Here is a 27,825-nt window from a genome sequence, read left to right on the forward strand (position 1 = left end):
GAGGCATTGAGGCAGGGAGAGGAATGGACATTCTCCACCTAGCTCCAGTCTGAAGTCAGTACTCAGACAAGATGTGATGAACAAATGCTGTCTTTGCAGGAAGACCTACGGATTTGCCAAAGAAAGGAATGCAGTTCTGGGACCTCCTCGCTGCAGGATTGTGTAAATCACTCAACACTGATAAAGCTAAAGTTATGAAATTCAATAATTTCCATTTCATACACAGCTAATTAGCCTAAGGAGAATAGTGACAGAGAATATATTCCCAAACCTTTCCGGAGGTAATCCTGGATGGCTGGCTCCAGACGGTCTTACACAGAGTCACTTCCAAGATACTGCACATGAGGAACTAGCATCTAGTCAGTTCTTCCCGTCTCCTACATGTGAGTCTAAGTGCTTGGGAAAAAAATTAATTCCCTCACTTGAGATCACTCTTTTTTATTATTGTGTAATAAAAATATATAAAATATTATTATTTATTATTATTATTTATTTTATTATTTACACGGCGGAAACAGAGGCACAGTAACTTGGCCAATGTTATGCACTCATGCTGAGGAACAACTGAAGTAATGGAAACCTATCTAACTTGTTCACTAAGCCGAGAAGAGGGCTTTTCACCCCAACCATGTGTGTTCGAAAGACCACTGCATCTTTTTCCTTTAGGACAGGTTTTGGATGTGGAGTTTTTTTTTTTTTTTTTGCCGAGGGTCCAGGTGAGGGATTTCAGGCCTCCTCCTCTTGCCTGCAGAAGTGGACCCTTAGATCCTCAATTATAGTCAGAGGAGGTATTTCGATATTTCCGATATTTCAAAGAGCCAGATATAAATCACTCTTCTATGTCATGACCAGTATGGCTCAGTCTTGGAAAGCCTGACTGAGGTGAGGAAAGAATGAGGAAAGGACAGACAGACAGACAGACAGACAGGAAAGCTGGGAATGAGAGGGCCTTGCTCACTCTGACCGAGGGCACAAGCCACAACAACCCAAGCCTCGGATGTTTGGTATGTATAGGTCGGGTTAGTTGGCCTTGGTAGGAGATCTTCGTTAACAAGCTAAATCTGCTCCCGTGACCTCCGTTGCCTCTCAGTGGTTTAGGTTCTGCACTTGCTAATTTTTGCATTCACTGGTCAATGGAACACTTGTGGTTGGACCACAGGAAGGCTTTGCCAACTCCCAGAGGTCTGAGGGATCGGTCCTTGTCACTAATTCACATTCAACTCAGGACTTTATCTACTCCATACATTCACTCGGGGCTCCCTCTGCTCCCTACACTTTTAGGAGTATTGAAACCATATGGGCCAATGACTATATAAAACAGTTGTTTTGCATTTGTCTGTATAACAGTGATAATGTGATCACTTCATTATCTTTTGTAGATAAATACTTTTCATGGCAATTATATATTCCTTCAGCCTTACAGTATACAATAATTATCTTTTCTATACACTTACGATGAGTCCCTCTAAACATGAAATGGGTTTGGAGTGGGAACTAGACAGAAATGGATGTTGAAAATGAGAACATTAGTGCCCAAGGCTCTGTAGCAAAAAGGGATCTGTGCTAAGGGTCAGCATTGGTGAGCCGGCATGGTGTCATCCTCGTGTTCTGAAACAAGGCGGTACTTCCTAGGGTTTCTCATTCTTATGTGCATACCAAATGCTTTTATTCCACACAGCTGTGAACGGCTCTCACTGAATCCAGGGGATGTTACCAACCTGCTTTCAGAATGTAATGAGGATGCTAGAGTGTGGTTTCCTTTACACCCACCACCAAGTGATGCACTCTAAAGCGAAACAAAGATGCTGTTTTGCATTGACCACTTTTTGGATCTTTTAAAAATGCATGTATATATACAGGCACAAGGCTATATGGAGGCCAGAGGGCAAGGAAGGACATTCACCTCCTTTGAAACAAGATCTTTCATTGGCCTGAATCTCACTCGGTAGACTAGGTGCTACCTGGCAGTTTTTATATGATGAATACTGGCATGGGGCTCAGGTCCTGCCCTCCCACCCCCTTAAGCACCAGACCACTCATGGATGGGAAAACCAGACCAATGAGGAGTACACTTTGAAGAGTCTTCTTGTTACTTCTGCCCTCTCATTCTTTATTCTTTACCCGTCACTCTAGCTACAAACCTTTACATCTGTTAATTTTCCATATATGCTTATTGCATGTATTTATGTATATACAAGTAGACACATGCAATGATTTTTATCCCATTGCTTCTAAAATCCAAGAGGTGACTTGGTGTGTGTGTGTGTGTGTGTGTGTGTGTGTGTGCGCGCGCGCGCTTGTGCGCATGTGTGTGTATATGATGTATTGAGTATCGTGGGAGGATATCACTGTACGTGAATGCAGGAAGAAATTTCCAGAATTAAGATTTGGGGGTCAAGGCTAACTACATCTGAGAATTGAATCCTGTTGTGAATTGTTCTTTAATAGCTGGCATCCCATCAACACCGTATGTAAAAGCCTACTTTTTGTGGGTTCCTCCAAAGAGAGAATCAGCAAGCATGTTAACCTATCAGATTGACCAAATCTAGGAAACCTGACAATTTAATTTTGATTTGCATTTCTCCTGTTTGCAAATGTGCCCAGCTTTTTTTTTTTAAATGGTGTTTAAAGACTGTTTTATTTATGCTCTGTAACAGTTATGTCCTGCGACAGTTTTCCTGTTCATTGCTCATAAGTTTCTTATGGAAGCTCTGCTAGTAGCTGTTTTCATAACAGCAAAATTACCTGAGTTTTTGGTTTTGTCTGTGATTTGAGTTGAAAATTGTTTTCCCGGGTTGTTACTTGTTCTTGTCTTTACTTATGCCATATATCTTTTGCATATAGAACTTTCCAAAACTGTGGTTAAATTACTGAAACTTTAATTTTCCATTTTTTGTGTTCTATTTATGATTGGAAGGACCATTCCCCATTACAAGTACACTGTTCTTACTTTCTTCTGCTGCTTAAGAGTTATCACAAAATAATTTTAGGTGTACACAAGCTAGAGGAAGTAGTGTAACAACTCCCAGGCACCCACCATCCACCTTTAGTCATTTGAATATTACCCAATCTCATCTCTTGCCTAACTCATATTGGGAATATTAATACATAAATCCCAGATATCATATTATTTTCTTTATAACTATAACAATATATGTTAATGATATATAAGATTTTTAAAAGAATATACTTTCATAACATTATTATGCCAAGAAGTTTTCTGACATTTCATACCATTGGATTCTGTATATAACACAGGGTATGGATCCAGCCAGCTTTATTTTTTTCTCCCATTATGCACAGATAAGGTTTGTTTTGTTTTTGTTTTTTTTGTTTTGTTTTGTTTTCTTTTCTTTTTTTACTTTCTGTTCTATCCTTCTAGGTTGTCTACTTACAGTATTGTGCTCTTTAAATTATTGAAATGTTAGAGTATTTTAAAGATTATTGGGACTACTATTTAAATGGAGTGATAAGTCTCTACTCAATCTACACTGTATAAAGATGGCAGAAAGTATGATTTTCAGTGCACACTCCTCAGGTTGGTAACTTAGAAACTGACAGTGTAGGAGCAGAGGCTGACGTGTGTGAAAGTGTGCTCCCCAACGAAAGGACAAGTACAGCAAACTGTACTGAACAGCTTCTTGAACTGTGGGTCACAATAGTAGCGTCACTCTGGCAAGAGTGAGTGGCAGAGTTTGAATGTGCAAGAACCTCAGATTAACTCAAAATCAAAAGTAAGTTCATCTGGGGTGTCTCTGCAGATTGTCTGTGTTGCCGCATGCAGTTCTTCACTGTCACCCTGGTTCTGAAATACAGCATGCATGCCTGTATCGTGTATGCCTACATCCTGTAGGGCATCAATGCATACTGTCTGCCTGAAACATGAGCTAGATTGAGATATGTTATGTTGTGATTGGGTTTTGTTGTTATTTTATTTTTTTATTTTTTTTAAATCATTAACACAAAGGTTTCTGCTCTTATAAAAACATGCTTTAATTGTGGAAAACAAGGAATTTTAATATTTCCCTTCCATCATTTCTCAGCACATAAGCATCATATCAGAGTTTCTGGGTTCTATTGCATTAGAACTACAATGTTTGATTTTAAAACTTGCAAGTTGTGTTAGTGATGTGGCATAAAATGGTAAAAACCATAAAAGTGTTGTGATTATGATAAAAATCATAAAAAATGTTAGCTTGGGATGAGGATAGAATTTCCGACAATTTCTAAAATGGCCATAAACATTATTTCTGCATTTTGTACAGCACATTAATACAAAGTGGCACCCTCAGCATTGACTACTATAAAATGAATGTCAGTGTACTCTAAAAAGGGTAGAAGATCCTCTGTGTCCTGCAGAATCAAATATTCAGCCACAATTTAATCCTTTAACATTTTTTGATGTTTATTTTATGTAGGGAGGCATTCACACAACATCACACACACACATACACACACACACACACACACACACACACACACACACACTCACACACAGGTCAGAAGACAGCTCTTTTCTTCCACCACATTTGTCCTGGAGATTGAACTCAAGTCGTCAATCTTGGCAGCAGGCCCCTTTAGCCACTAGACTATCTCACTGGCTTCTCCATGTAAAATTACACAAGTTTATTTATCTCATTAGTATGCAAATACAGTCTCATCTTAAATAGTACAATAATAATGTATGTCAAAGAGTTGCTTTAAAATAAATTTTTTTCTGACCTGCAGCAAATCAGAATTAGATCTGTATACCTGTTTTATAGACCTGCATAAACATTTCTCAGGCAAAATGGAGTCATGAGTGGGAAAAGTTTCTCTGCTCTATAGCAATAGGATAGAAAACAGTGATTGCAAAAGGCTGGGGACTTGGAGCAGGGAGAGGATGATGAGAAATCAAGAAGAGAGAAAAGTCATGGCCTTAGAGGTTGACGCTTGCTTCTCTCTGGACACTAGCTTATTCTGGGTCTCCTGCAGAATCTGAAAGGCTGACAGCAGAGAGTTGAAATGCTTGTGGTGTGCTGTGCTGCAGGGATCAACTGGAGACCCGAGAGTGCTGTTGAGCAGGGCCCTAGTCAAATGTGTCAAGAATGCTCTGTTGCTGTGTTCCTGTTTTCAGCAGTTTGCTGTCTCAGCACCCAGTGACCCTGGTCCCAAGGCTGCCTGTGCACCAGTAGCTCTGAAGACACCAGAGTGAGCCTTAATGTGTGCTTCCTGGGAAGCTGGGTCGAGATATGTCATTCTTAGCCTTATTTCCAAAGGAAAGGGCCAAATCTATCCAGTTACACATCTTTTAAAAAGGATCCGGGCTAGTGACTTATGCTTAGTTAGGGTAGACGTGACATTAAGGTTTTGAACATGGTCTTTCATTGAACTGCTTCTATCTGCCTGTACCTTTAACAAAGTTCAATAAGGAATAAGTGGCCAAAATGTGGTAATTGGTCCAGATCCTAGAGTGGGCTGAGAGACTGAGCCAGATTCCTGTATGATGACACAATTCTCTAATAACTTTGGCACAGCCTGTGACCTCCCCATCTCTAATTTTTCCTTACACCTTGGCGATGACAACATCATGCTTACCTCACAGCCGTGTGTGGAGAGTTAATTAGTTTCAGATGGGAAAGTTCTCCTGGGATGAATCATATTGTATAGCGAATGTGCTAACTTGAGCCTTCAAGGCTTTTGCGTTGAGATAATCTCCTGCTACCAAAGTCCACAAGCTAAAGGGAAGATGGGAACTATTTACTTTAAAGTCAAGGGACTCAGCATTGCAAGGTGATCAAAAGGACACAGTTAACTATGTTTTCTGCCTGTTTGTCCTATACTGGTCAGCCATGAGACTTCTGAGGTAGGTGGAGGTTAGCTCTGAGGTACATGGCCAGTGCTCTCTGCCAAAGAGACTGTAGACATTAGGAAAGACAACTACCGTGACAACACATACTGGGACTCATTTTTATCCGCTGGTGGCCGTGAGCTCAGCATGGATTGCGTGGACTTCACCTCTGGCAGATCACACTAAACAGTGAGGGTCACCAGTGTGTGGCCTCAGTCCTCTTATCTTCTGAATGCGTCCTGTGATAAATCCCACAACCAATCCTATCTTTACATACTTCCAGTGAGGAGAATGTTCCTGTCCATTCACACTTCACTCACACAAAAGGAATAAGAATTCTTCTTCTTTTGGCCTCTGTTGCATGTCTCGCTGTTTGTAAAAGTACATGCATGGTGTGCTTTGCTTTAAGCACAAAGTGGAAGGGGCTCTTATAGGCATAAGCAAAGAACACTCTGTCTGCCAACAAGGAATTTTATGGTCCAGAAATTGGTATAGAATATGGATGAGATCTCACTGTGCATGATTAGGTAACTTTTTTTTTTTCTTTTTTCTTTTTTTAAAATCAGATGTTCTTGAATGAAAGAAGTAAAGACTAGAAGAGGAGGAGGAAGACTTGGGTAAGGAAGGTGAGTTCAAGTACACAAGAAAGTGAAGTAAAGGTATTCCCTTTACTTGGGCAAATGAGTCTCCTGAGAACATTGTCCAGGGCTGGGGTGGGAAGGCTTGAGATATGGAAGGTGAAAGGACATCAGAAGACTAGAAAGTGTGCTTCTTGGCTTCTTGTTGTGGCAAAATACCACTTTTCAAGTTGTGGCAAAATATCACTTTTCAACTTCAAGGAGAAAGGATTTATTTTTGTTTGGTGATTTTAGAGGTTCTAGTTCATGGCTAAGCAGATATGTTGTTTCTGCACCAGGATGTGGCAGAATATCATGGTAAGATGCAGAGTTGCTGACCTCATGATAGCCAAAAGGCAAACAGACAAAACAAAACAAAAATAAAACAACAACAAAGCAAAACAGAGTGCAGAGAGGAGGGAAAAAAGTGGACAGAAACAAGACATAAACCCAAAGACAGCCCTCAAGGGTGCAATATGTCCCCCTCCCTCAGCTTCAACACCTTCCAACTGTCCATCGAGTTATGAGTCCATCAGTGGACTAAGCCAGTTGTGAGGGCAGAACTTTTGGGACCCATCTTCCTCAAAGTCTGACCACTGAGCATTATATTGGGGGCCCTCCTCACATGAGCCTTTGGTGGACAATAAAGATCTGAACAATAACAGATAGGTTATTAATTTAAAGAGAGAGGCTCTTAATTTAAGAGAGAGAAACCTAATGTCAAGTGAAAATTCAATGATTTTTTTTTAAATAGAATGTTCTTAAGACAGAAACTGTAGAGCAGAACATAGTTCAATTAATAGAGGTTGCAGTAGTCCGTGGATTGTTTACATTCAAATAGACATGTTTCCATGCAGACATGTGTAACTACATACATGTCTGTATATTATAATTCATTGAGAGGGAACATCTTTGAATGTATGGAGCTTCTTGAGCGTCACTGCTGTATTAGTAAGCCTGTGTTCATGTTCTAAGGTCTTCTGTCTGACATTGCTTGCCTCTCTGTGCTTTTCCATGATACACTTCGTGATGGTAGGCTTAGGAATCACTAAGTTTTGTTGAGGTTGCAATATGTGAATGAGCTTATAAAATATTCATCTACATTTATCTTCATATAGAGAACTCAGTGGTGTTTTTATTTTCTCACTGACTGATTTGCTGCTTTATCCTGTTGCTGGTTTTTTTCATAACTCAGAGAATGTAACCGGTTCTCCTCTTTGTTGCTAATGAGACTTCCTGCACTATGGCAGCTTTCTGGTGGTCATTCCTCTACAGCAAAGATCGGAGGCGTCCAGAGTGGGTCTTTTCTGATGTTCAAGATTCAGTTGGAGTTCTGAAGTTTTGGAAGGAACCAGGGGGCATAATCAACTAATGTTATTTCAGAAAATGAACAAAATGCAATTCACAAGGGCCAGGAAGCCATCAGCAGAATACCAGACTGTAGAGTTAGCCGCAGAAAAGAGTCATTTCCATCTTAACTCAGGCCCAAGGGACAAGGGGAAAATGGTTACCAGCATCTAAGATGTGTTAGGTGTGGCATGACCCTGATAGACACTACAGGACGTAGTGGAGGTAGTCACAGAAACAGATGCTCTGCCTGACTTTCTGACCACCTTGCTATCCATGAGCACTTGCTGTTGGACAAACCAAACCTGAGCCATTGGAAAGGCATGCTTGCCTTTGCAGCACAGACTAGGGTGGAGAGAGATAGAGGGTGGTGGGTTTTGAGGGCCAACCAAAGAGTAAGAGAGGTCATTTCCTCTTCGCAACACTGAGCCAGCTGGGGAACATCATGTTGCTACTACGGTGTATTTAGGGGAATGTATGCATTGAACCATGTACCAATGGGTTAGGCCCTGTTGGGTAAGTCTTTAGGTGCTGAAACTAGAGTTCTCATAGCATCCATGTGGGAAACTGGTGTAATGAACGCTTGCTCCCTTAGATAAATAATCACAATGAAAATGAAAAGTCTGTTTGTAGAAAAGAAAAATAAAGTATTCTTAGTTGGTAGTGCTTTGCCTGTAATGTCTAAATATTTTTGAGACAGACCTTAAGCATATTTCCAAGCAAGGATTGCAACTTGCTCAAACCAATTCTGAAGATAGTCCTGTGTGTGTGTGCGTGTGCGTGTGCGCGTGCGCATGCATACACAGGTGTTTAAATGCATGCATGTGGTAAAATGTCTTCCTCAATCAATCTCCATCACAGTTTTTGAAACAAGGTATCTCATTGAACCTAGAACTCACTAGATGGATGTCTGGCAACTTCCAACAACCCTGTCTCTCTGTTCGTTTTCCATGTGCAGTGGTTATAGATGCACACCACTGTATCCAGCTTTTACCTGACTGCTGAGGTACTCATGCTTATTCAGCAAGCAGTTTACCTAAGTCATCACCTATGCCCTTAAGAAGGTCAATGTCAGCCTTGTAGCTTTCAAAAAAGCTACGATATTTTCTTAGCTAGAAACCATTTTATGCGCTAGAACAGACATAAAGGTTTTGTAAATGTGAAATATTTGAACTGAACCTTCCAACCAGGTTGGAACGTGAGGCACACATTTAAAATAAGAAATGGTATGTGACAGCCCAGAGTTTATGGCTTAAGGCAATTGATATAAGAACTTCTGAATGCTTTGTTGTGTGACAAGCCTTTTCCTAGGGAGATGCAACACATGTCTACTCATTCCAATAGGGAGCCTGTAACAGTATGGACACTATTCAAATTCCAGCATGGTGAACCAATGAGTTTTATAGAGGTTACTTATAGGAATATGGGTGTGGGATTACTTAAATGTAGAGAAATGGTTCAGACACAACCGTATCACCAAAGCCTGCCACAGAATCTCACAAATCTGGGAACCTGGTGCATGCTACACATAGTGAAGGTAGCTTTTAAGGTGGAGAGTGTCCTTTCCAGGAATCTCAGATGGCCTAAGCTGCTTTCAGATAGCTCACATGGTCCTGCTTCTTCAGGGCAGCTTGGCTTGTCTGAGAGTAATTCTCAAGCAGTCTTTTTCACTCTTGGGAGGGAGGGGCCTAGTGAAACTGATCAGTTTCAGGGACTTCTGAAATCTATTTTGAGTTGTTTACTTCCTGCCTTAAGGAGCTTCCCCAGGAGATAGAATGTTTCAGTCCAAGGACACCTGGAAATTGTTGTCTCATATGTTCTAGTTTTCAGAAGTTTTAAATTTTGCTTTCATATACACTCAGATAATCATAGAATTTGAGAATTGAAAATATATATATATTGAGTTCTAGTCCTATCTCATCAGCTTCTGAGCAACAGTTCTGATATTAGCCAGTTCAATAACTCACTGCGAAACTGAGTTCTCTACATTTAGCCTTCTAACTGACTTGATAAATTGACAGGATTACAACATTTTAATTTTTTATTTTTTTTCTTTAATTCCCTAAACTTTGCAAAAAATGCATATGCGATATCTCTACTTTACTGATAGGGAAACTGAGACCCAAAGGAATTGAGCAAGAGGCAATAGAGGTGACAGAATTTCTGCCTAGGCCTAGTGCCTCCAAAGGCCAATTTTTCCCCATTACACCAGGCAGCAACTTCACTTGACTTTACCCTTGTGGGACTGCGAACCATGTCACCAGCCATTAAATATCGTTTTTCATGTTGCAATTAAAACGCTATTTAATGTACATGATTTTTCAGTTTCCTCTGGGAATACAAAATTATGCACATATATATCTTTATATATGTACATTTCCTTCTGCTCCCAGTAGTAATAGTGACGATTTATAGTGCAAGTGACACACTGTAACTTTGCTATATATGCAAGATACAGAATTTTTTCCTTAGGACTGCTTTTATAAGCTTGTCAGCTTCCAGAGAGTTCTTTGAATAATCTGTCCTGGATTTTGTGACTATGCAAAAGTCAGCACAATATTCTTTTGCCAGAGCATGCAGTTTATTGTTGGTTTTTAAATGCCCTCCCATTTCAGAAGATCTACAGACTTGTCCCTTCTTGTACAGTATGTTTTCAGGTGGAGAATTAAGAATGAAGTTGAGCGCGTAGGGACTTTGTAAATAACGGCTAGTGACATAAAACCCCAGGACAGTGTGTAGCACCAGTTGGGCTCCTACTAGTCTCCCCATTGACAAATATGGCTGCTGCAACCAGTGAGATTATTGGTGCCCTGGTTGCTTCATTTGTCAACTTGACACAAGCCAGGATCAACTGAAAAAAAAAATGCCTCTATCAGGTTAGCCTGTAGGCAAGCCTATGGAGCATTTTCTAATTAATAATTGATTAATAATTGATGTGGGAAACTCCAGCCGACCGTGAGTGGATGCCACCCCTGGGCAGGTGGTCCTGAGTATAAAAAAGCAGCTGAACAAGTCATTCCTCTGCTTCAGTTCCTGCTGTGCTTGAGTTCCTGACTTGGCTTCCCTCAGTGATGGACTGTTACCTGGAAGTTTAAGATGTAATAAACCCTTTCTTCCGCAAGTTGTTTGTGTTCATGGTGTTTATCACAGCAGCAGAAAAGTAAACTAGGCTAATTGGTAATTCACTCTCTTAATCAGAGTCGTAGGTATGCATTTACAGCCTGGTTTAAGCAATCAAGTAACCCCATAAAATACATGTATACATTATACATTAACTCTCTCTCTCTCTCTCTCTCTCTCTCTCTCTCTCTCTGATATCATACTTTTAAATTAGAAGGTATCTGAGTTTCATACTTAACTGGCCATGTATTGACTCACAATTAGATTTAAACTGATTTGCATAATGAAGTTACTTTATCATTAGTGCTATTTCAGGCATCGTCATGGATCTGGTTACACACAACAGATAAAGAATTACATCTTTGGCATCACCAAATTTTCAGCTTTAGGCTTAGAAATGTCACTTCTGTGAGGTTTTGATCCTGAATTTGATGAAAACTTTTCTCTTTGTATTTTTTTCTAAAGCAGTGTAGTAGGATTCTAGAATATTATAGGAATATCATATTACATTTCTGAGTCTTGATGCATGACTGGAATTCTTCATTAATCTACCTCGTCAGTATCACACTCTATGAGAAGTGGAGGGCATGGTGGTGCACAGTTTTTCACCTTCCCACTTGGTTGCAATAGGAAGAATTCTTGAGTCTTTTAATGATGTTAGTTCCCAGACCTCAACATTGTCCACTTGGGACTAATGTGAAATAAGTTTGTGCAATTGTATTTTTTTTTTTTTTGATCTGATCTTTAGTCTGCTGATAATGATGTGTATAGGAATGGGGGAGGTAGAAGAGGGTGAATGCGGTGTTTAAGTTTCTTGAGGTTAAATAAAAAGTACTTTATATACTAATAGTTACTTTCAACTCGTACCACAACCTAAGTTACCAGCACAACTGTAAGCCCATTTTCCTTATAGCTAATGGGGACAATACTTCTTAGCCCTGTGGTTGTCTGATTAATAAATGTATATAATGTATATCTGGAATTTCATTCTGGGTCTTTTTGAAGCTAAGGCTGTTGTTTTTCTTTCCCTTGAAGATTGTCAGTCACATCTTGAGTGACTCACATTGTCTTTTCCTACTAGTAATATGTGGGAACTTGGGGATTTGTTCTTTCTTGTTTACTGTTTTAAACTCAGCACTCGGCAGAATGCCGTAAGGGAGTGACTTCAAATTATGAGCTTTGAAGATGTGGAGAAGTGGAAGCCCTTCACAGTTTTTATGTCACATAGAGAGCAAGGAAGCTCTAAAAACTGAAGCCCTGGAAACTGGCTTCCAGGCCTAGGCTCGGCTCTGCACCTAGACTTTAGCTCCTCTGCAGGGAAGCGGGTATAATGCACATCCCATGACATTCTTCCAAAATTTAATAGGACCATGAATGTCTCTTTTCACCACCTTGGTTTTCTAGCCAGAAGCAACCCATACCCTACCCTGGCTGTGGATAGCGACATTTCCTTCTGGCAAAATGTCCCTTTTCCAAAGGAACAATTTTTTTCCATCTATTCCAGTCTTTCCCAGTAAAATTTCAGCACCCATTTTGAATTTCCACTTGACCTTCTGTCCGTTTTACAAGGGAAACCGGCTCACTAAGAGTGTTGTGTCAGAGTGGCTGACTGCAGAGTGAGTGGTGCATGTCGGGAGGTGTGGATATAAGTGTTGACAGGCATGTTGGACTTAGATGGGTTGCTTCCCTTCAATTATCTCTTCGTTTATTTCATTACCGGCTGAAGGTACTCTTGTGTTCACTGACTCATGTTTTAGGAATCACGTAAGCCATGCGGTATTGACTGCTGCACTTTGGTCTTTGGGGTTTTTCTCGGGCTCCATCATTTAACAGCCTTGGATGCCCTGCCAGCTCCTTAGTGTATATGCCTTTGTTTGACTCTCTACGAAAGGCGCTCTGTCCAGGTCAGAGATAATGATGTTGGTTCTGTTCCAGAACGTATTTACCGAGTATGTGGTGTGCGCTGAGCATACATCAAGGGTATATATATATATATATATATATATATATATATATATATATATGTCTTTTTACTGCCTCAAAAGCTGTTAGCTGTATGCTGCTTCTTGAGGTCCCCACAAGCTTTTCAGATGATGATGGCAGGTTAAGAGCACCGGGGCCTGGGAAGTTGTCCCGTTTCTGAACCATGCGCCCTCCCATGAATCAAGTCTTTTATTCTGGGCAGGTATGGGCCAGTCTCAGGAGGGGGTTCCTTAACTTACAAATCTGGCTACCTGCCATTCTCTGGAATGCCTGAGTGTTGCTTCCTGTATCTTTACAAATGTGCCTCGAAGAAATCTCTCCAGGTCTCCTGGCAAAGAAACTGTTTGCATTCTGGAGCAAGTTAATGTATCATTTAAAGAAGGGACTCAAAACACAGGGAAGGCCAGCACGGCGCACACGGGGTTTTTGCCCAAGCCTGTCTCTGGAAAACATGGATGAGAGCAGTAAGCTCTCTTGGAGAAAGATGTTTAGAGCTTCCACTGAGCGTGAGGGGGGTAGACATATATCCCAGGGTGTGCAGTGGAACTTTTGTCTTAGTGTCAGAATAAAAGAACACACTCTCAGGAAGCAAAATCATTACAGCTATATTCTGAAGCACTGTGCTGCATTTTTCACCAGTATGTGGGTCTCAGAACCGTTTGAGCTCCTCTACCAGCAAGATATGTGTATATCTTTTCAGATGATGATGGCAGGTTAAGAGCACCGGGGCCTGGGAAGTTGTCCCGTTTCTGAACCATGCGCCCTCCCATGAATCAAGTCTTTTATTCTGGGCAGGTATGGGCCAGTCTCAGGAGGGGGTTCCTTAACTTACAAATCTGGCTATATATATATATTCAGTTTTACCAATTACTTGGGAACCTCACGGGTTACCCCTCATCCTACACGAAGAAGCAACATTAGTCTGTGCAATGGCCATGGAGAAAATAGCCTGGTTGACTCTAACACATATTATAGACCCCACCCGCTCCAGGGAACAAAATACAAGCTCCCCTGTAACCTTGCCTGTGACAGAGTCTGCAGTGAGTGCCTGCCCAGCGATGCCCGCACAGATGTATTTTGTTTTAGAGGCTTTATGCAATGATTCTCAATGTGCAGCAACCGCAGACACTCTATCTAGCCATTTACTTGTTCACTACCTTAATGCCGTCTGCTTATGAAAAATAAAACAGTCGTGGTAACGCAAGCCTGTATATGGAAAAAGGCAGACACTGTTGTTCAGGAGACAGTGTGTGGTGATAGTTTATAAAACCGGCTCAGGAAATAGAAGACACTTTTATTTCGTTTGTTCCTCCTCTGACAGGCAAACCTTTTCAGTTTCGGAGACTATCGCTAGAATAAGGCTTTGCTGTTTCTCTTTGAAGTAGAAATGAAAATATATTTAGGCTGTGTAGATACTGCTCTATGGAACTCAAACCCTCTCCGTTTTGCATATCGCTAATAATCAAAAGGTACTATCTGGAACATTTTGAAGGGCCACTTACTACATCAGTGGAAGTCTCCTGCCTCTGAGCCTCAATTTCCCCAGTTGCACAAGGTAATAATGCAGTTTAGAATCCATAAAGTAAGTCTTATGTTTAGACTTGTTCATTTAGATGTTAGTTTGTTCTTGTATTTGTGTGTGCGTGTGTGGTGGGTAGAGAGATACATATATGTGCACATGTATGCTTGTGCTTATAAAGGTCAGAAAGCAAGTTTCTCAATCACTTTCCAACTTATAGGATCTTTCATTGAACCTGGATGTCACTGATTGGCTAGGGTGACTGACCAGTTAGCTTCAGGGATGCCCCTGTCTCCACCTTCCCCAGCTGAAATCATAGACACACACTGGCCTGCTTGGCTTTTCACACGGGTGCTAGAGATCACACTCACCAAAAAACCTAGTCTTTTCTGACTAGGCTGTTCGAGCTCCATTCAGTAGTTTGAGCCCTTCAGAGAACCTTTTGGTGGATCTGATCTCCGCCTTCCTCTGCTTTCACCGTTACTTGCATTTCTTTTACTCCAGGAGCAACCAACAAGACTTAGGATTTGGGAATGTCTCTACAGACATACAACATTTGTGTGTGTGTGGGGGGGTGGTGGTCCAACTTTTTGATTTTCCTGGATCCAAATCTTTATGGTAAGTGCTTATGTAATAAGGTTTCATCCACTTGCTATCTATTTTCCCCAAACCAGTACACTGAGTGCTCGAAACACACCTGCCACTACCGGTGTGTGTGTGTGTGTGTGTGTGTGTGTGTGTGTGTGTGTGTGTGTGTGTACATGGATGTGTATGAGATGTATGCATGGATGCTCATACCTGTGTATGATGCAGAAGCCAGATAAGGGAATTGGTGTCCTGCTATATCATTCTTCATTTCTTTTCCATGAGAGACCAGGAGCTGGACCGACAGCCAGCAAGCCTGGTCAGTCTTTCTATCTCCACTTACACACCACCAGGTTACAGGCATGCATGTGGGGTATAGCTGGTACTTGTAGGGTACCTGACTTTTCATATGGTTCTGAACTCATGCCCTCATGTGCAGCAAGTAGATGCTTTTATCCACTGAGCCATGATCCAGACCTGTTTTTTTTTGTTTGTTTGTTTGTTTTTTTTGGGGGGGGGGAGTTCCTTCCATAGGATCTAGGTTGCTTTCCTTTAGATTTTGGGTTTATTTTGTGTCTTCTCTTTATTTAATTCATCTGCTCAAATGTCACTTACTCAGAGAGGTGTGCGCAGGCTGTCATATGTGATACAGCCCCTCCTCTCCTACTAAGGTATCACCATATTGCTTTGCCTTTATGGCATTTTTAACTGTATAATTCGAAATTACACACTTCCTTGAGTTGCCCTTTCCCTCAAAAATGCAGTTTTCATGAAAGAAAGGGCGTTGTTGGGAAGTCAATACTAACAATGTGGGACCCATAGAGGATGTCAGTAATGACATGTAGAATGAATGAATAAGCTTTGGTTTCAAGGGGAAATTACTTTAGGAAAACCAGGGATTTTGAGTTGTAATTTTAAACTAGGAGCCTTTTCACCACATAGTAAATGCTTACAAGAATTACCCAAAATCCAGGCACATAACCAACTAAATAATTCAAATGTTGTATGTACTTTAGCCAACTTTATTCCTACACGTCTACAAGGAAACATTAGTACTCCCATTTCATAGCTCAAAGTCTGTGTTATTGAGAGGTTAATGAACTTGAAGCAGGCATCACAAGGGTTGGGTCTGGAACAGGTATTTGAGTCAATGCTCTTTGCCACCCAGTAGAAAGCATTCAATGAACATAGCTTCAACTGTGGTTCAGCACTCAGCCTCTGCCTGCATAGGTACGAAGTCCTGGAAACCTCACTTTGAAATTGATGTTTCTTATGACTATACTACAGAGAAGGAAGCTGGGCTTGGGAAACTTCAGAAATTCATCTAAGGTCCCACAGCTTCAGTGATGGAAGAGAATCTAAGGGTAGACAACGGGCGTCTGAAATCCATAATCTTCGGAGGCTGCACATATTACATTGTGGTTTGCTGTTAGGGCACAGTCATTCTGAGGTTTGAGGGGGGAGAGAATTCATCTCCCCATTATAAAGAGCCTCTCTCGGGGTACTGGGTTCTAACCTTTGACTGGTGATTCATCATAGCTTTGGGATGGACCACTTTCAATGCGTGAATAGGAAAAGCAGAATTGCTTTCCAGTATAACCACTTGATTTGATAATGGAGTTGGCTATTTCTTCAGAAAGACCTTCCATAATAAAATTTGTCAGCATAACTTCTAAAATTTCAATCTTGCTTATTAAAACGAACTAGAAAAATATATTTAGTATTTTGGGGGTCTATGTGCTGATGTAAATAAAACAAAATCAAATCTCTTGTATTCTTAGAAATTCCATCCTAGTGTGCTTTCTTTCACTGACTACATCCTTAGTGACTCATTCTTGTCTCCAGAAAGGCCCTCTGTAGGGAAGGAAGGTTGTTGCCACTACATTTTTTCTGATACTCGGTTCAGTCCCCTTGCTTACGTGTTACTTACACGCAAACACCACAAGAGAAGAAGCAGAATTTTGGAGCCCACACACTAGTGCCTTGGCTCAAAAAAATTAATGTGAAGAACCACGATGCATGAATATGTGGATATCAAACCACTTTTCTTTGAAAATTTCCCTAAGCCACCAAGATAGTTGACTCAGCAAGAAGAAAATGAGTCCGGCTGATTCTATTGAACTCTAGTGTTTCTACAGAACTCTTTATTATGTGTGTCTTACTCACACGCGGCTCTGTGATCCTATCTGAACCTGTATTTGATGCTCACAATTATCCAGATGTGTGGGTAGTGTGGGTATTATTAAGCCATTTTACAGATGAGGAAATTGAGGTTAATGGAGTTTAAAGAGCTTGCCCAAGGTCAGGAAGCTAGTAAACAGCAGATCCAGCATCTGAACCTTTGGACTCCAGGTTTGCACACTGTCTTCTGCAGCCCACACTCACCTTTCCCTGGCCAGACAACCTGTCAGTGATGAGACTGCAAATTTACCTACTCCCACGAGGCTGGCTTCAAAGGGTAAAGCCTGTGGGTTCTGTGGGATCCCAAAAGGTCATGCCCTTCACTTGGTGTCACGTGCATTTCTGTCATTCCTTTGAGTTTCAACCCCTTATGAACACAGTCAATAGTGTTTGTGGACCAGAAGTATCATAATGTCTCCAGTACTTAACTTTTATGGCTTCCTCTGGAGCATCCTGGTGGTTTGTCCTTGCACCCACTGTGACAGGTGCAGAAGGAGCTGGCACCTCAAGTGCTGCTCCCTTCTCTACTCTGTGTCCGTAAGCTCCAGGATCAGCCGAGACTGTAGCCCAGACTTACTGGGCATTAGTCACTATCCGCTCCACTAGCTTTACTTTCGTGGTTTCTCTCAGGATTTGATGGCGTTGAAAAAATTGATCAAATACCTCTGTTTATTTAGAGAAAGGATTTCAGAAAGAAGTGGTTTAGAGACTCCAGGTAAATAAACCAGGAACCAGAGTTGATTGAAGGAAAAAAAAAATCCCATCATTATGCAGAGCATCAACTAGCTATCCCCAGACAAAGGAGGAACCTGGTGTATTTAGGCCAGTGCAGAAGATTGTGTTCCTGAACAGAGAGGAACACTGAGTGTCCTGTTGAAATTTTATCAGGCCAGTAGAAGGCAGTAATTCCTTAACTTTGATCTGAATGATATGGGTGGTACTGACCCTTCTTGACAGGTGGAATAATTGAGCTTTCCAATCAGATACAGAACATAACCCTCATTGATGTATAAAAACGAATGAGCTGATCCAGTCTGTGTTTTCATGGCAGGCACACGACTTTGACCTGCCCAACCAGGGAGAACAGAATGCTGCTCTTCTGCCACCTTCTAGCTGTGGCCATTCTTCAGATCTTGATCATCTCAGAGAACTGGGTGTTTGCTAAGAACATCAACTTCTACAATGTGAGGCCCCCTCTTGATCGTAAGTAGGGGCTGTGGTCCTCATTCTGTATTCGTTTGGTGTCCCCTTTCCATCTACCACACCTTTCTAGAATGGTTGGTTTTACCCAGAGTGAATGCTGGGGTAAGAGTGCAGTGATAAAAAGCGTCTCTCTTCTTTAGAATGGTGGCCTCCTGCTACACTTTTACAAGGCTTCTCCTTTAAGAACACAAGTGAAAATAAGCCTCGTGTGAGCACTGTCTCTGATGGCCTGCCAGAGGAAGTTCAGGGATCTTTGTTGATTTCTTCATCAGAGATAATTGGCTATGGAAATTTCCTGCATAAATGACACACCCATTCATCCAAATGGATACTAACCCTTTTTGAAAACTCATCAGAAGGTTTGAAATTGGGAAGAGAGTTTGACCTGGGTCTTCTTTACCATTTTATGCAGGATTAATGTTGCAGCAAAGTTCTGTCACTAATGTAGTAGTCAAATAGTAATCCTGATGATGAGATGTGGGATATGTTTTCCTTTTCCTTTCTCCTCTTCTCTTGCTTTACTGGTGCTGGTGATGCACAGCCAGGATGAGGGCTGTCTTCATCCTAGCCCCACACGAGGCTATGTCATTGCTGTTCTTCACTTTTTATTTTCTGTATACTTCAGGATGTTCCAAAGAATCTGTGTCTGTCTAGCTCCTCCACACATATATGCAAATATGTACATGTGTCTGTATCTGTGTATGTATATATTGTATAATCTCAAATTCCACCACCATCCTTGCCCACTGTCTCATCCCCTCTGATTTCTGAAGATTAAATACTAATAGAATCATACAGTGGATCTTTTAAAATAGCTTGTGGAGCCATTCCATTTCGGAACACAGGCATTCCAAAGAGGGGGATGTCTTGTATGTTCTGTTTCATCTAATAAAGTTGAATTTTGTGCTTTTGATGTTAGAAAATTTTTGTCCTTTTGTGACTTTACTTTATTCTTTTTTAAAGCCACACCATTCCCGAACAGTTTCAAGTGTTTTACTTGTGAAAATGCAGCGGACAATTATAACTGCAATCGATGGGCAGAAGACAAGTGGTGTCCGCAGGGTGAGTATCTGAACTTAGGAGACTCTTCCAGGTCCTTTTGTGACCTCATTTATTTAGATGCTCCTTTTAGCTGGGGGGAGATGTCTTATATTATAGATTAATATGCCAACACAGGCCAATGGGGTTCTAATGGGGTCCTGGATCTCTTGGGAAAGATTGTCCAGGCAAGAGTATCCTCAGAGAACCTGGGGATGGATGACACACAGGTACACACACACACAGACACACACACAAACATACACACACACACACACTCAGCATGCAGTTGTATGTATCATGAAGAAAGATTTCTTAAAAGGTGTTTATCAAAAAGTCAGACACCACAGTGTAGACTAAGGCATTTAAACAATTCCAGAAATGTCTGCTGCTTGATGATACCCTAGGAAAGTCATACTTACTGGCTTAAAGCAAAGAAAGGGTTCTGTACTCTACTCTAGAGAGTCAGTGTTGCTTACGAAGCCCATTCACTCCCCTAACAAACATCTGATTATCCTTGGTAGTTTACTGACACATCTCCAGTGCCCAGTCCGGTGCCTGTGCCTGCCTCCTAATATACACTCAGTAAATACTTGCTGAAGATGAACAGATGCCTTTGACTAAGTAGCCATGGGGAATCTTTCCTCAGTAGACATTAAAACAAAGACCTGAATGGGCAAAAGAAGGGAGTCTGAAGAAAAAGTGTGCCTGGAAGGGAACCCTCAACTGTAAACTGTATTCCAGAGGCAATAGGTGTGTGGACTCTTCAGTGAACACAAAGAGACTGGTCACTGTGGCACAGTGGGACAGAGAGGGATAAACTGAGAGAGGCCAGCGTGCAAAGACCTGCAGAGATTTGTTTTCCTGATAGAGTATGAAAGTTGGCATGCATGATGCAGACTGTGATCTGAAACATTGCTGTTGGACAGCTGGAGACAAGAGTCAAAGAGAACATCAAGTGGGGACTATCATAGCATTTGGTTGGAAGAGATGGCAACTCCTTGCATGTGGTAGAAATATAGTCGTGAAGAAACTGAATGTTTTCAGACAACGCTGGAAGGAAAACAGAGAGAATACGCTGCTAAGACTTTGGACCTGAGGGAACTGTAATGAGACTGGACTGTGTTCTGATTTTAGGTTGTCAGATGCAATGGCCTAAGAAAAACCAAGAGCAGAGCAGACCTCCGGAATTAGAAATTGCTGGTTTGCGTCTGTTACCATGAGTCTTTGAAAGGTTCTATTGCAGTATTTGTAGTAGTAGAATGGCCTAATTTTTTTGCAGACAAAGGAAATTCTACTCTGTGGAATTCCCTCCACCTCCTAAAAAAAAATCCTACTGGATACATTACTTAGAATCACTGCTAAGTTAAGTGTTCATGCCTGTAGCATCCATATGGTCAGTGATTCTTATTATCTTTGTTTCTAGAAGTAATTATTAGAATTTTTTTTTTTACCCGTAGGGTTCTTTTACAGTTCAGTAGATGAGGGCTCTTACATTATTACATGCTTGTACATGTGTGATTGTGTGCATCTTCCTTCATGGGTCCACAAACATTTTTCTTAGTGTTTTAAAGGATTGCTTTCTATTTAGAACTTTATACATGCATATAACTCATTTTAATAAAACCCTCTCCCTTTCATTCTCCTCCAGTTTCTCCCTTACCTCCCTCCCCTACCCACACCTCTGTTTTCCCTTGAATTTAAGGGTTTTGTGTGTGTGTGTGTGTGTGTTTAACCCACTGAGTCCAGTGAGTGGGGATGGGTGAAGGACAATATGTTAGATCACAAGTATCCTCTCAGGGGCCACATCCTGAAAACCTGAACAGTCATCAATTGCAGACAGCTACTCAGCTAGGAGTAGGATTTCCTGGGTTCCGTCCTAGCCTGTGGTAGGATTTTGTTTGGCTTGGGCTCGTGCAGGTCTTCTGTGTGCAGACATAGCCACTGTGTGTTCATGTGTGCAATGGCCCTGTCATGGCTGGCAAATACTGTTTCACTGCAGATACCGATTCCTCTTGGCTCTTAAAATCTTTCTGTCCCCCTCTTCTCCATGATGATCCCTGAGCCTTGGGAGTAGGGGCTGACACACAGCTGTCCCCTTTAGCACCAACCATTCTATATTTTTATCTTCTGCACACTGACCTGTGTGGCTCTCTGTACTAATTGCTCTGTTCTGTAAAAATAAGATTTTTTGATGAAGGTTTGGAGATGTACTAATCTATGGGTATAAAGGTAAGAACTTAGGGGTAATTTATTGCTATGTTCATTTAGCAGAAAATAGCAGAAGATTCTCTCCTAGGACCTAGGACCTAGCTAGCCACCAGGTTCTAGCCCAGTTAATAGGACCAGGCATAAATTCCATGTAATAGAGTAGACTTTAAATCCACTCAGAAGAGACTGGTTACAATTATTTTAAAGTTTTAAGGTTGGTTGATAACTAATATAATTCTTGAACTACTTCTTTAAATTTCCGCTGAGAACCAAGTAGACTGGTTAGAATAGCTTTAAAGTTTACCTGCTCATTGGTCTTCCCTTTATGGATTATGCGATTGTTTGAATTGCCTCTCAAAGTCTGTTCTTACTATGTCTGTGCATAATGCTCTATTTTGTGATTTAGCAACCAAAGCCTTTTACCTGCTTCTGAGTTTTAGACTATCATCTCTTTTGTTTATTTAAAAAATCTTTTAAAGATTCAAGTATTTTATATATATATATATTGTTTCTTTGTATGTCTGTACTCCACATGCATGTCTAGTCTAAGGAGACTAGAAGAACACACTGATCCCCTGGAACTGGAGTTCATAGATGCTTGTTAGCTTCCATGTGGGTGCTGGCAATTAAACCCAGCTCCCTCAGAAAAGCAAGACGTGCTGAGTTATTTTTCCAGCCCAAATAACATCTCTTTTGAACCATAGATAAGCAAAAACAGGAGATGGTAGCTTCTCACCTCCAAACAGTGTCAGCAACACCAAAGGCAGCATAGTTGACTCTGCCAAGCCCACCTGAGAAGCAGAGTCTTACAGAACCCCTATAGAATGACCCCACCTTTCACCACAGCATGAGAGCTCATTTTTTTTGATCACCCGCTAGTGAAGTCTCAAAGACATTAACCATCTGGAGTTATAACTGAAATGTCATTTTTTATGTTTCCCTTTGATGTTATTTAGGGAAATGATAGTTAGCCATTTGTCCACAGCAGTAGGCCTGGAACTGTTGATCTTTTTCCTCTCAGGCTTCCCTTTCTCCATAAAGACTTACCTGTGGTCTGCCAGTGTTGTTAAAGGCTGTCTATGTAACAGGACATGACCACATGGGTATTTCTTGTTTCATTTACAACAGCATCTGTGTTGACTGGTTAGAGGCTACTTTCATTTGTGTGTTGTGTTCAGTGGTCTGGATAAACACAAGCAGACATCAGTTTCCATTTATTCTGAGTTTGGAGTATACATTTAAATGCCTTCTCCAAAATATGTATGTAATGCCTTCCTTTCCTTTTGACTCCAATGTCAGCTGCCTTCGTCTAGTTCAAGGAAAATTATCCAGGGTGGCAGCCAACTGTACTGATTAAGAGCACAATCCTTGACTGTTGAGGCCCACACTGCCCAGCTTGGGGGCCACTGTGTCCCACCCGAGCTGCTGTTCCGGTCAGCGGGTCAGGGTCTAGCAAGAGAGAGAGTGTGGATGGAAGGGAAGAGACACAAAGAATGGAGACAAGACAGAGTGTGTGACCAAGTCTTGTTTCTCGTTTATTAAAAGGAAAATCCTGGGTATATATATGCTTCACCACGTGCCCTGCAGTCGTGGACAAGCAGGGGAACACAATTGAAGACACTTTACCACGTGCGCCTTGCAGCTGGGGGCACTAAACAGCAAAACGAGATATGTGAGAAAAACACGATGTTTATCAGAGTGTGCTCAGCTGTTGTAGGCTGTTGAAAACAAGTATCATGTCAGGGTATATGGTCCAAGATGGCTGCAAAGATGATAGTCGCTTTCTGCTAGGAGTTGGCTCCCAACACTTGACACCTTTTTTTGGTTAGTGGTCTACCTTACAACTATGTAACCTTTCTACCAGTATGACTGTGGGCAAGATGGTGGCACACACCTTTAACCCTGGCACATGGGAGGCAGGCCAGGAAGATTTTTGTGTGAGTTCTAGGTCAGCCTGGTCTACAAAAAGAGCTTCAGCCAGCCAGTACTACATAATGAGATGTCGTCTAAAGCAACATCAACAACAACATCAACAAAGAATATGAATATGGTCTATGGTCTTCCAAAGGTTCATGGTGAGGATTGAATGAATGAGCATAGTTAGAAGATATAAAGTACCTCTGCAATATCAATGTATTGCCATTGTAAATATTACAATTAAAATGCCACTGTATATATTAACATTTTATTTAAAAATCACAATGTTTCTAAAGGATCAAAAAAGACTTACTTGTGACAGCAACTCTGTCTTCTCAATCTTGGTCCATTTTCTCCCAGTCATTTGCTTTTGGAATCCATAGTGAATAACATAGCAAGCATTTCCATGGTCTTTGATAGCAACAAGGAGACACAGGACTAAAATAGAGTATATCCTATGATGTCATATGGACCACTTCCTGACAAAAATGCTAAGTCATAAAATGAATGGTTAAAGCAGGAAGGATAACTACGTAGAAATGGGCTAACTATCCAGAGCAGGGAGACAGGAAGTGGCAAGGTCAGGGAATGTAGAGTGCATCGATGAAGAATAGTCAAATATGCTAGAAGGCTTTGAATCTGAATAAGCAAGATGAGGAAGAAGGGTGAGCTGGTATGTAGCTGGAGACCTATAAGAAGCAAATAATGAGTGAGACACCACGTCCCCAGACATGTTGTGTCTTTGTGCTCACAGGTTTTGTCTTAATTTAAAGTTCCCGAACACGTGCTTCAGAGGAAGAAAGGGCAGGCCAGGGACATAAATTCTTGCATATTCAATTACCAGACCCAAGGATTGATGAAAACTCTGCACATTTTTATCAGCTTCAGCTAATGCCAAAGGAACTGGATACACATTTATATTCATTTCCAAAACACAGGTGTATTTTGGAAGCTGATGTCTTGGCAGAAATACCACCCACAAACTCTAGCATTCACTGCTATTGTTTCTCATCCACGAGTCTTAAGAGTATTCTGATTTTTACTCTTTTCTGGCATTATGGTCCAGGGGTCTGTTTTGCAATACCGGAAATAAATTTGTTTTTATTCTTGTTAAATTTTCCTAGACACACAGTATTGTTTGACGGTTCATCACTTCACCAGCCATGGAAGAAGTACATCCATCACTAAAAAGTGTGCCTCTAAAAATGAATGCCATTTTGTTGGCTGCCGACACAGCCGAGATTCAGAACATACGGTAAAGGTTGTATGTGCATGGAGTTGCTTTCCCACGTTTCCTGGGGATGGTGGGACGTTATTCATCATGTGAGAACCAAGAAGAAGAAGCAATGTGTTAGGTTTGTTTGTACTTCGGCAAAATGACTCTACAATGGTGCCAATGAGGAGAGCAGGCATTTGAAGATGTTCTGTCTTCAAAAAGAAATAATGGTATTAAGAATAAATGTTAATTTCTAGGCTCTGGAGCTAAACTCTGGGCTTCAGAACTTGTACAAATAGTCTGAAGCCCAGGCTGGAAGCTCAAGAATAGCCCATTCTTCAGAGAGTAAGGAGCACTGGAATCTGGATGATGTGTGCTCTGTTTCTGGCCAGAAATCACCACAACCCCATCCTGGAGTAACTAGAAGATAGAAAGGAGAAAACAGGAACAGATTTGCCATTGAAACTTTGTCTCACACTGCATCTCTGCTCAGCGGAGAAACAGTCTAAGAGAATAAGATAAATTTAGATGTGTATTGGATCAATTTATCTTTTTAATATTCTCATTCAAACAAAAATGTACCCTTATATGCAGAAATCCTAAAGTTTGAGGGGAAATGAGTTGAAAATATGTTTCATGAGATTTTGGAATTCAACGTAGCATGTAAGTCACTGACTCTGACTTAGTGACTGTTGGCTCTGGACGTGCAAGGGCCACATGACAGCAATGGTGAGGTGAGCTGGCGAGGCTGGAAGGGAGCATCCTAGACTGATTGAAATGGAACGGCACATAGAGATCTAGGGAAGCAAGATCTCTAGAAAGTAACCAGGCTGAGCACAGTGGCTCACTTCTGTAATCCCAGTACTCTGGAGGCTGAGGCAGGACTGTGAGTATGAAACCAGCTTGGACTATACAGCAAGGTTTGAAAAGGAAAATAAAAACTTTCCCCTGGGTAAATCTGATGGGCAGCTGGCTGGACAGCCATTCATGGCCGTGCTTGGAGTTGCTGCCTTTCTTCTGCTTCACTGGCCTGGAAGCATGTATGAGTGGCCAGTTCATGAAGTCATGGCTTTAGGCCAGGCATGCATCACTATTGATGTCGCAGGTCGTTTCCCTTGAAAGCACTCTTAAGGATGGAAACTTTATTTTATTTTTATTTTTTATTTTAGCAGATTATCACTGCAATCATTATGGGACTGAGGTGAGGGCACAGACAATGGCAAGTCAATGTTATCACCTAGCAAATAATACTAAGAAAGAGATCCAGTAAGTCCAGAAGGTTCTTGACTTTCACTTTGGTTTCATCGTTTTCTAATAAATTTTTCAAGATCTGACAACTGGCAGTCTAACTTAGTTTCCCTTCTTTGCCTCATTTATGCTTGAGTTTGACACAGGTACTTCAAGAGGTAGGATGAAGACTCTCATGGTAGTCTTTGATCAGCAGAGGAAGGGTACCCACAGGCTGGACTATCAACTCCAGCACTTGTCTTTCTTTTGTTTTTTTTTTTTTTCTTTGTCCTCCCTGCTCTTCACTCCTATTCCTCTTCCCTCCTTGCACACAGGAGTGTAGGTCTTGCTGTGAAGGAATGATCTGCAATGTAGAGTTGCCCACCAACCACACAAATGCAGTCTTCGCTGTAATGCACGCGCAGAGGACGTCTGGCAGCAGTGTTCCCGGTGTCCCCAGACCCTCCCTCCTGGTGCTGGCCTGGGTCTTCATGCTTCCCTTGCTATGATGTTGCTGTTCCCAAAAGGAGCAGAGACCAGCAATGTAATGGACAGAAACAGTGGAGCAGCAAGCTCTGGAGCGAGGGCCCATATTGCACTTGATAAAGAAGACACAATGGACTGCAAAGTAGAAGGCAAAGGTTTGCTTTGCTGAAATGCTCCTGCATGAGGTCACAGCATGGAGCATGAGGACTTGGTAGGAACCAAGAGGACTACCTACCTTCCAGTGTTCTGGTCTAGGGATGCTGCATTCTATAAGTTCTACAGGAGATCCGACCAGTATTGTTGACAGCAACCGTAGCTTGATAAGCCCTGGCCTGACCAGGCCTTCACCTGGAAGGACTTTTTGACCTCATGAACTCCCTCAGAGGCTGCTGGATCAGACTCTCTAGTTTCTGTGGCTAGCTCAGAGCATCTCTGAGATGTAACCCTTCTGCCCATGGGAAAGCAGTCTCTACTGTGTTAATGTTCCATTACTGTAACAAGTACCTGAGACGATCCATTTATAAAGATAAATGGTTTGTTTGGGCTCACAGTTTTGGAGATTGCAGTATATACTGGTTTAGGGCCTATGTTAAGAGAGTGAGTAGCCACTCAGAATAGAAACTTGAAAGGGGGAGAGGATGAGCTGGAGAGATGTCTCAGCAGTTAAGGGCAGTGACTGATCTCCGGAAGGAGCCAGGTTTGATTCTCAGCACTCATAACTGATAACTCCAGTGCCAGGAGATCCATTACTCTCTTCTGGCCTCTGTGAGTACTGCAGATGCACAGACATACAGGCAGGTAAAACACCCATATACATAGTTCTTTCCTTTATTATAAAGAAAACAGAAAAAGAGAAAGAATCAGGGGTGGGAAAGAGAGCATGCACATAAGATTCTACAGTACCCTTCAAGGTCACGTTCCCAATGTCCTAAATCCTACTAGACCCCATTTCCTAAAGACTCAACCACCTCCTTAATGGCACCAATGGGCTGAGGACCAAAACTTTAACCCTGTAACAGTCAAGATTCAAACAATAGTGCCCACTAACCACCTAGTCAATGTAAAAGGCAGCTGTAGGAGGGCAATTTCCAGTTAAAATTCTACGACTCCATTTGCCAGTTACGGGGTGGTTGGGGGTGGGGTGCAAACCTTTGAGTTCTATAGTGTAATGCATGCTGCGTGTTTCTTGACAACGTGGAGGCCTCTAATGAAGCACATTTACCAGTGTCACTAAATTTGTGTTTCCAGGCACCATGGGTGATACATGCTGTCTGAACGAATAAAATTTTATGATGATGTGACTTAGTTTTTGTTTGGTTTTCCTTTTTGCAGGGGTTGGGGTGGG

The 27,825-nt window shown here is 41.5% G+C and overlaps 1 protein-coding gene across 9 annotated transcripts in view; it reads left to right on the forward strand.

Annotated features, from left to right (window-relative positions):
- Positions 1-27,781, forward strand: part of Lypd6b (LY6/PLAUR domain containing 6B) — a 117,891-nt gene extending 90,110 nt beyond the window's left edge. For 5 of the 9 annotated variants that reach the window (XM_076928725.1, XM_076928729.1, XM_076928726.1 and 2 more), the window contains 5 exons: positions 6,397-6,456; positions 18,234-18,385; positions 19,349-19,447; positions 24,676-24,812; positions 26,330-27,781. In XM_076928725.1, the coding sequence (XP_076784840.1) occupies positions 18,271-18,385; positions 19,349-19,447; positions 24,676-24,812; positions 26,330-26,503 (525 nt within the window). In that variant the 5' untranslated portion in view covers positions 6,397-6,456; positions 18,234-18,270 and the 3' untranslated portion in view covers positions 26,504-27,781. Of the gene's footprint in view, positions 1-6,396; positions 6,457-18,233; positions 18,386-19,348; positions 19,448-24,675; positions 24,907-26,329 lie in introns of all 9 variants that reach the window. The other 4 variants (XM_076928730.1, XM_076928731.1, XM_034493801.2 and 1 more) reach the window with 3 other exon arrangements.
- Positions 27,782-27,825: the final 44 nt, after the last annotated feature.

Source organism: Arvicanthis niloticus, chromosome 2 (assembly GCF_011762505.2).
Source record: "Arvicanthis niloticus isolate mArvNil1 chromosome 2, mArvNil1.pat.X, whole genome shotgun sequence".
Classification (NCBI taxonomy): domain Eukaryota; kingdom Metazoa; phylum Chordata; class Mammalia; order Rodentia; family Muridae; genus Arvicanthis; species Arvicanthis niloticus.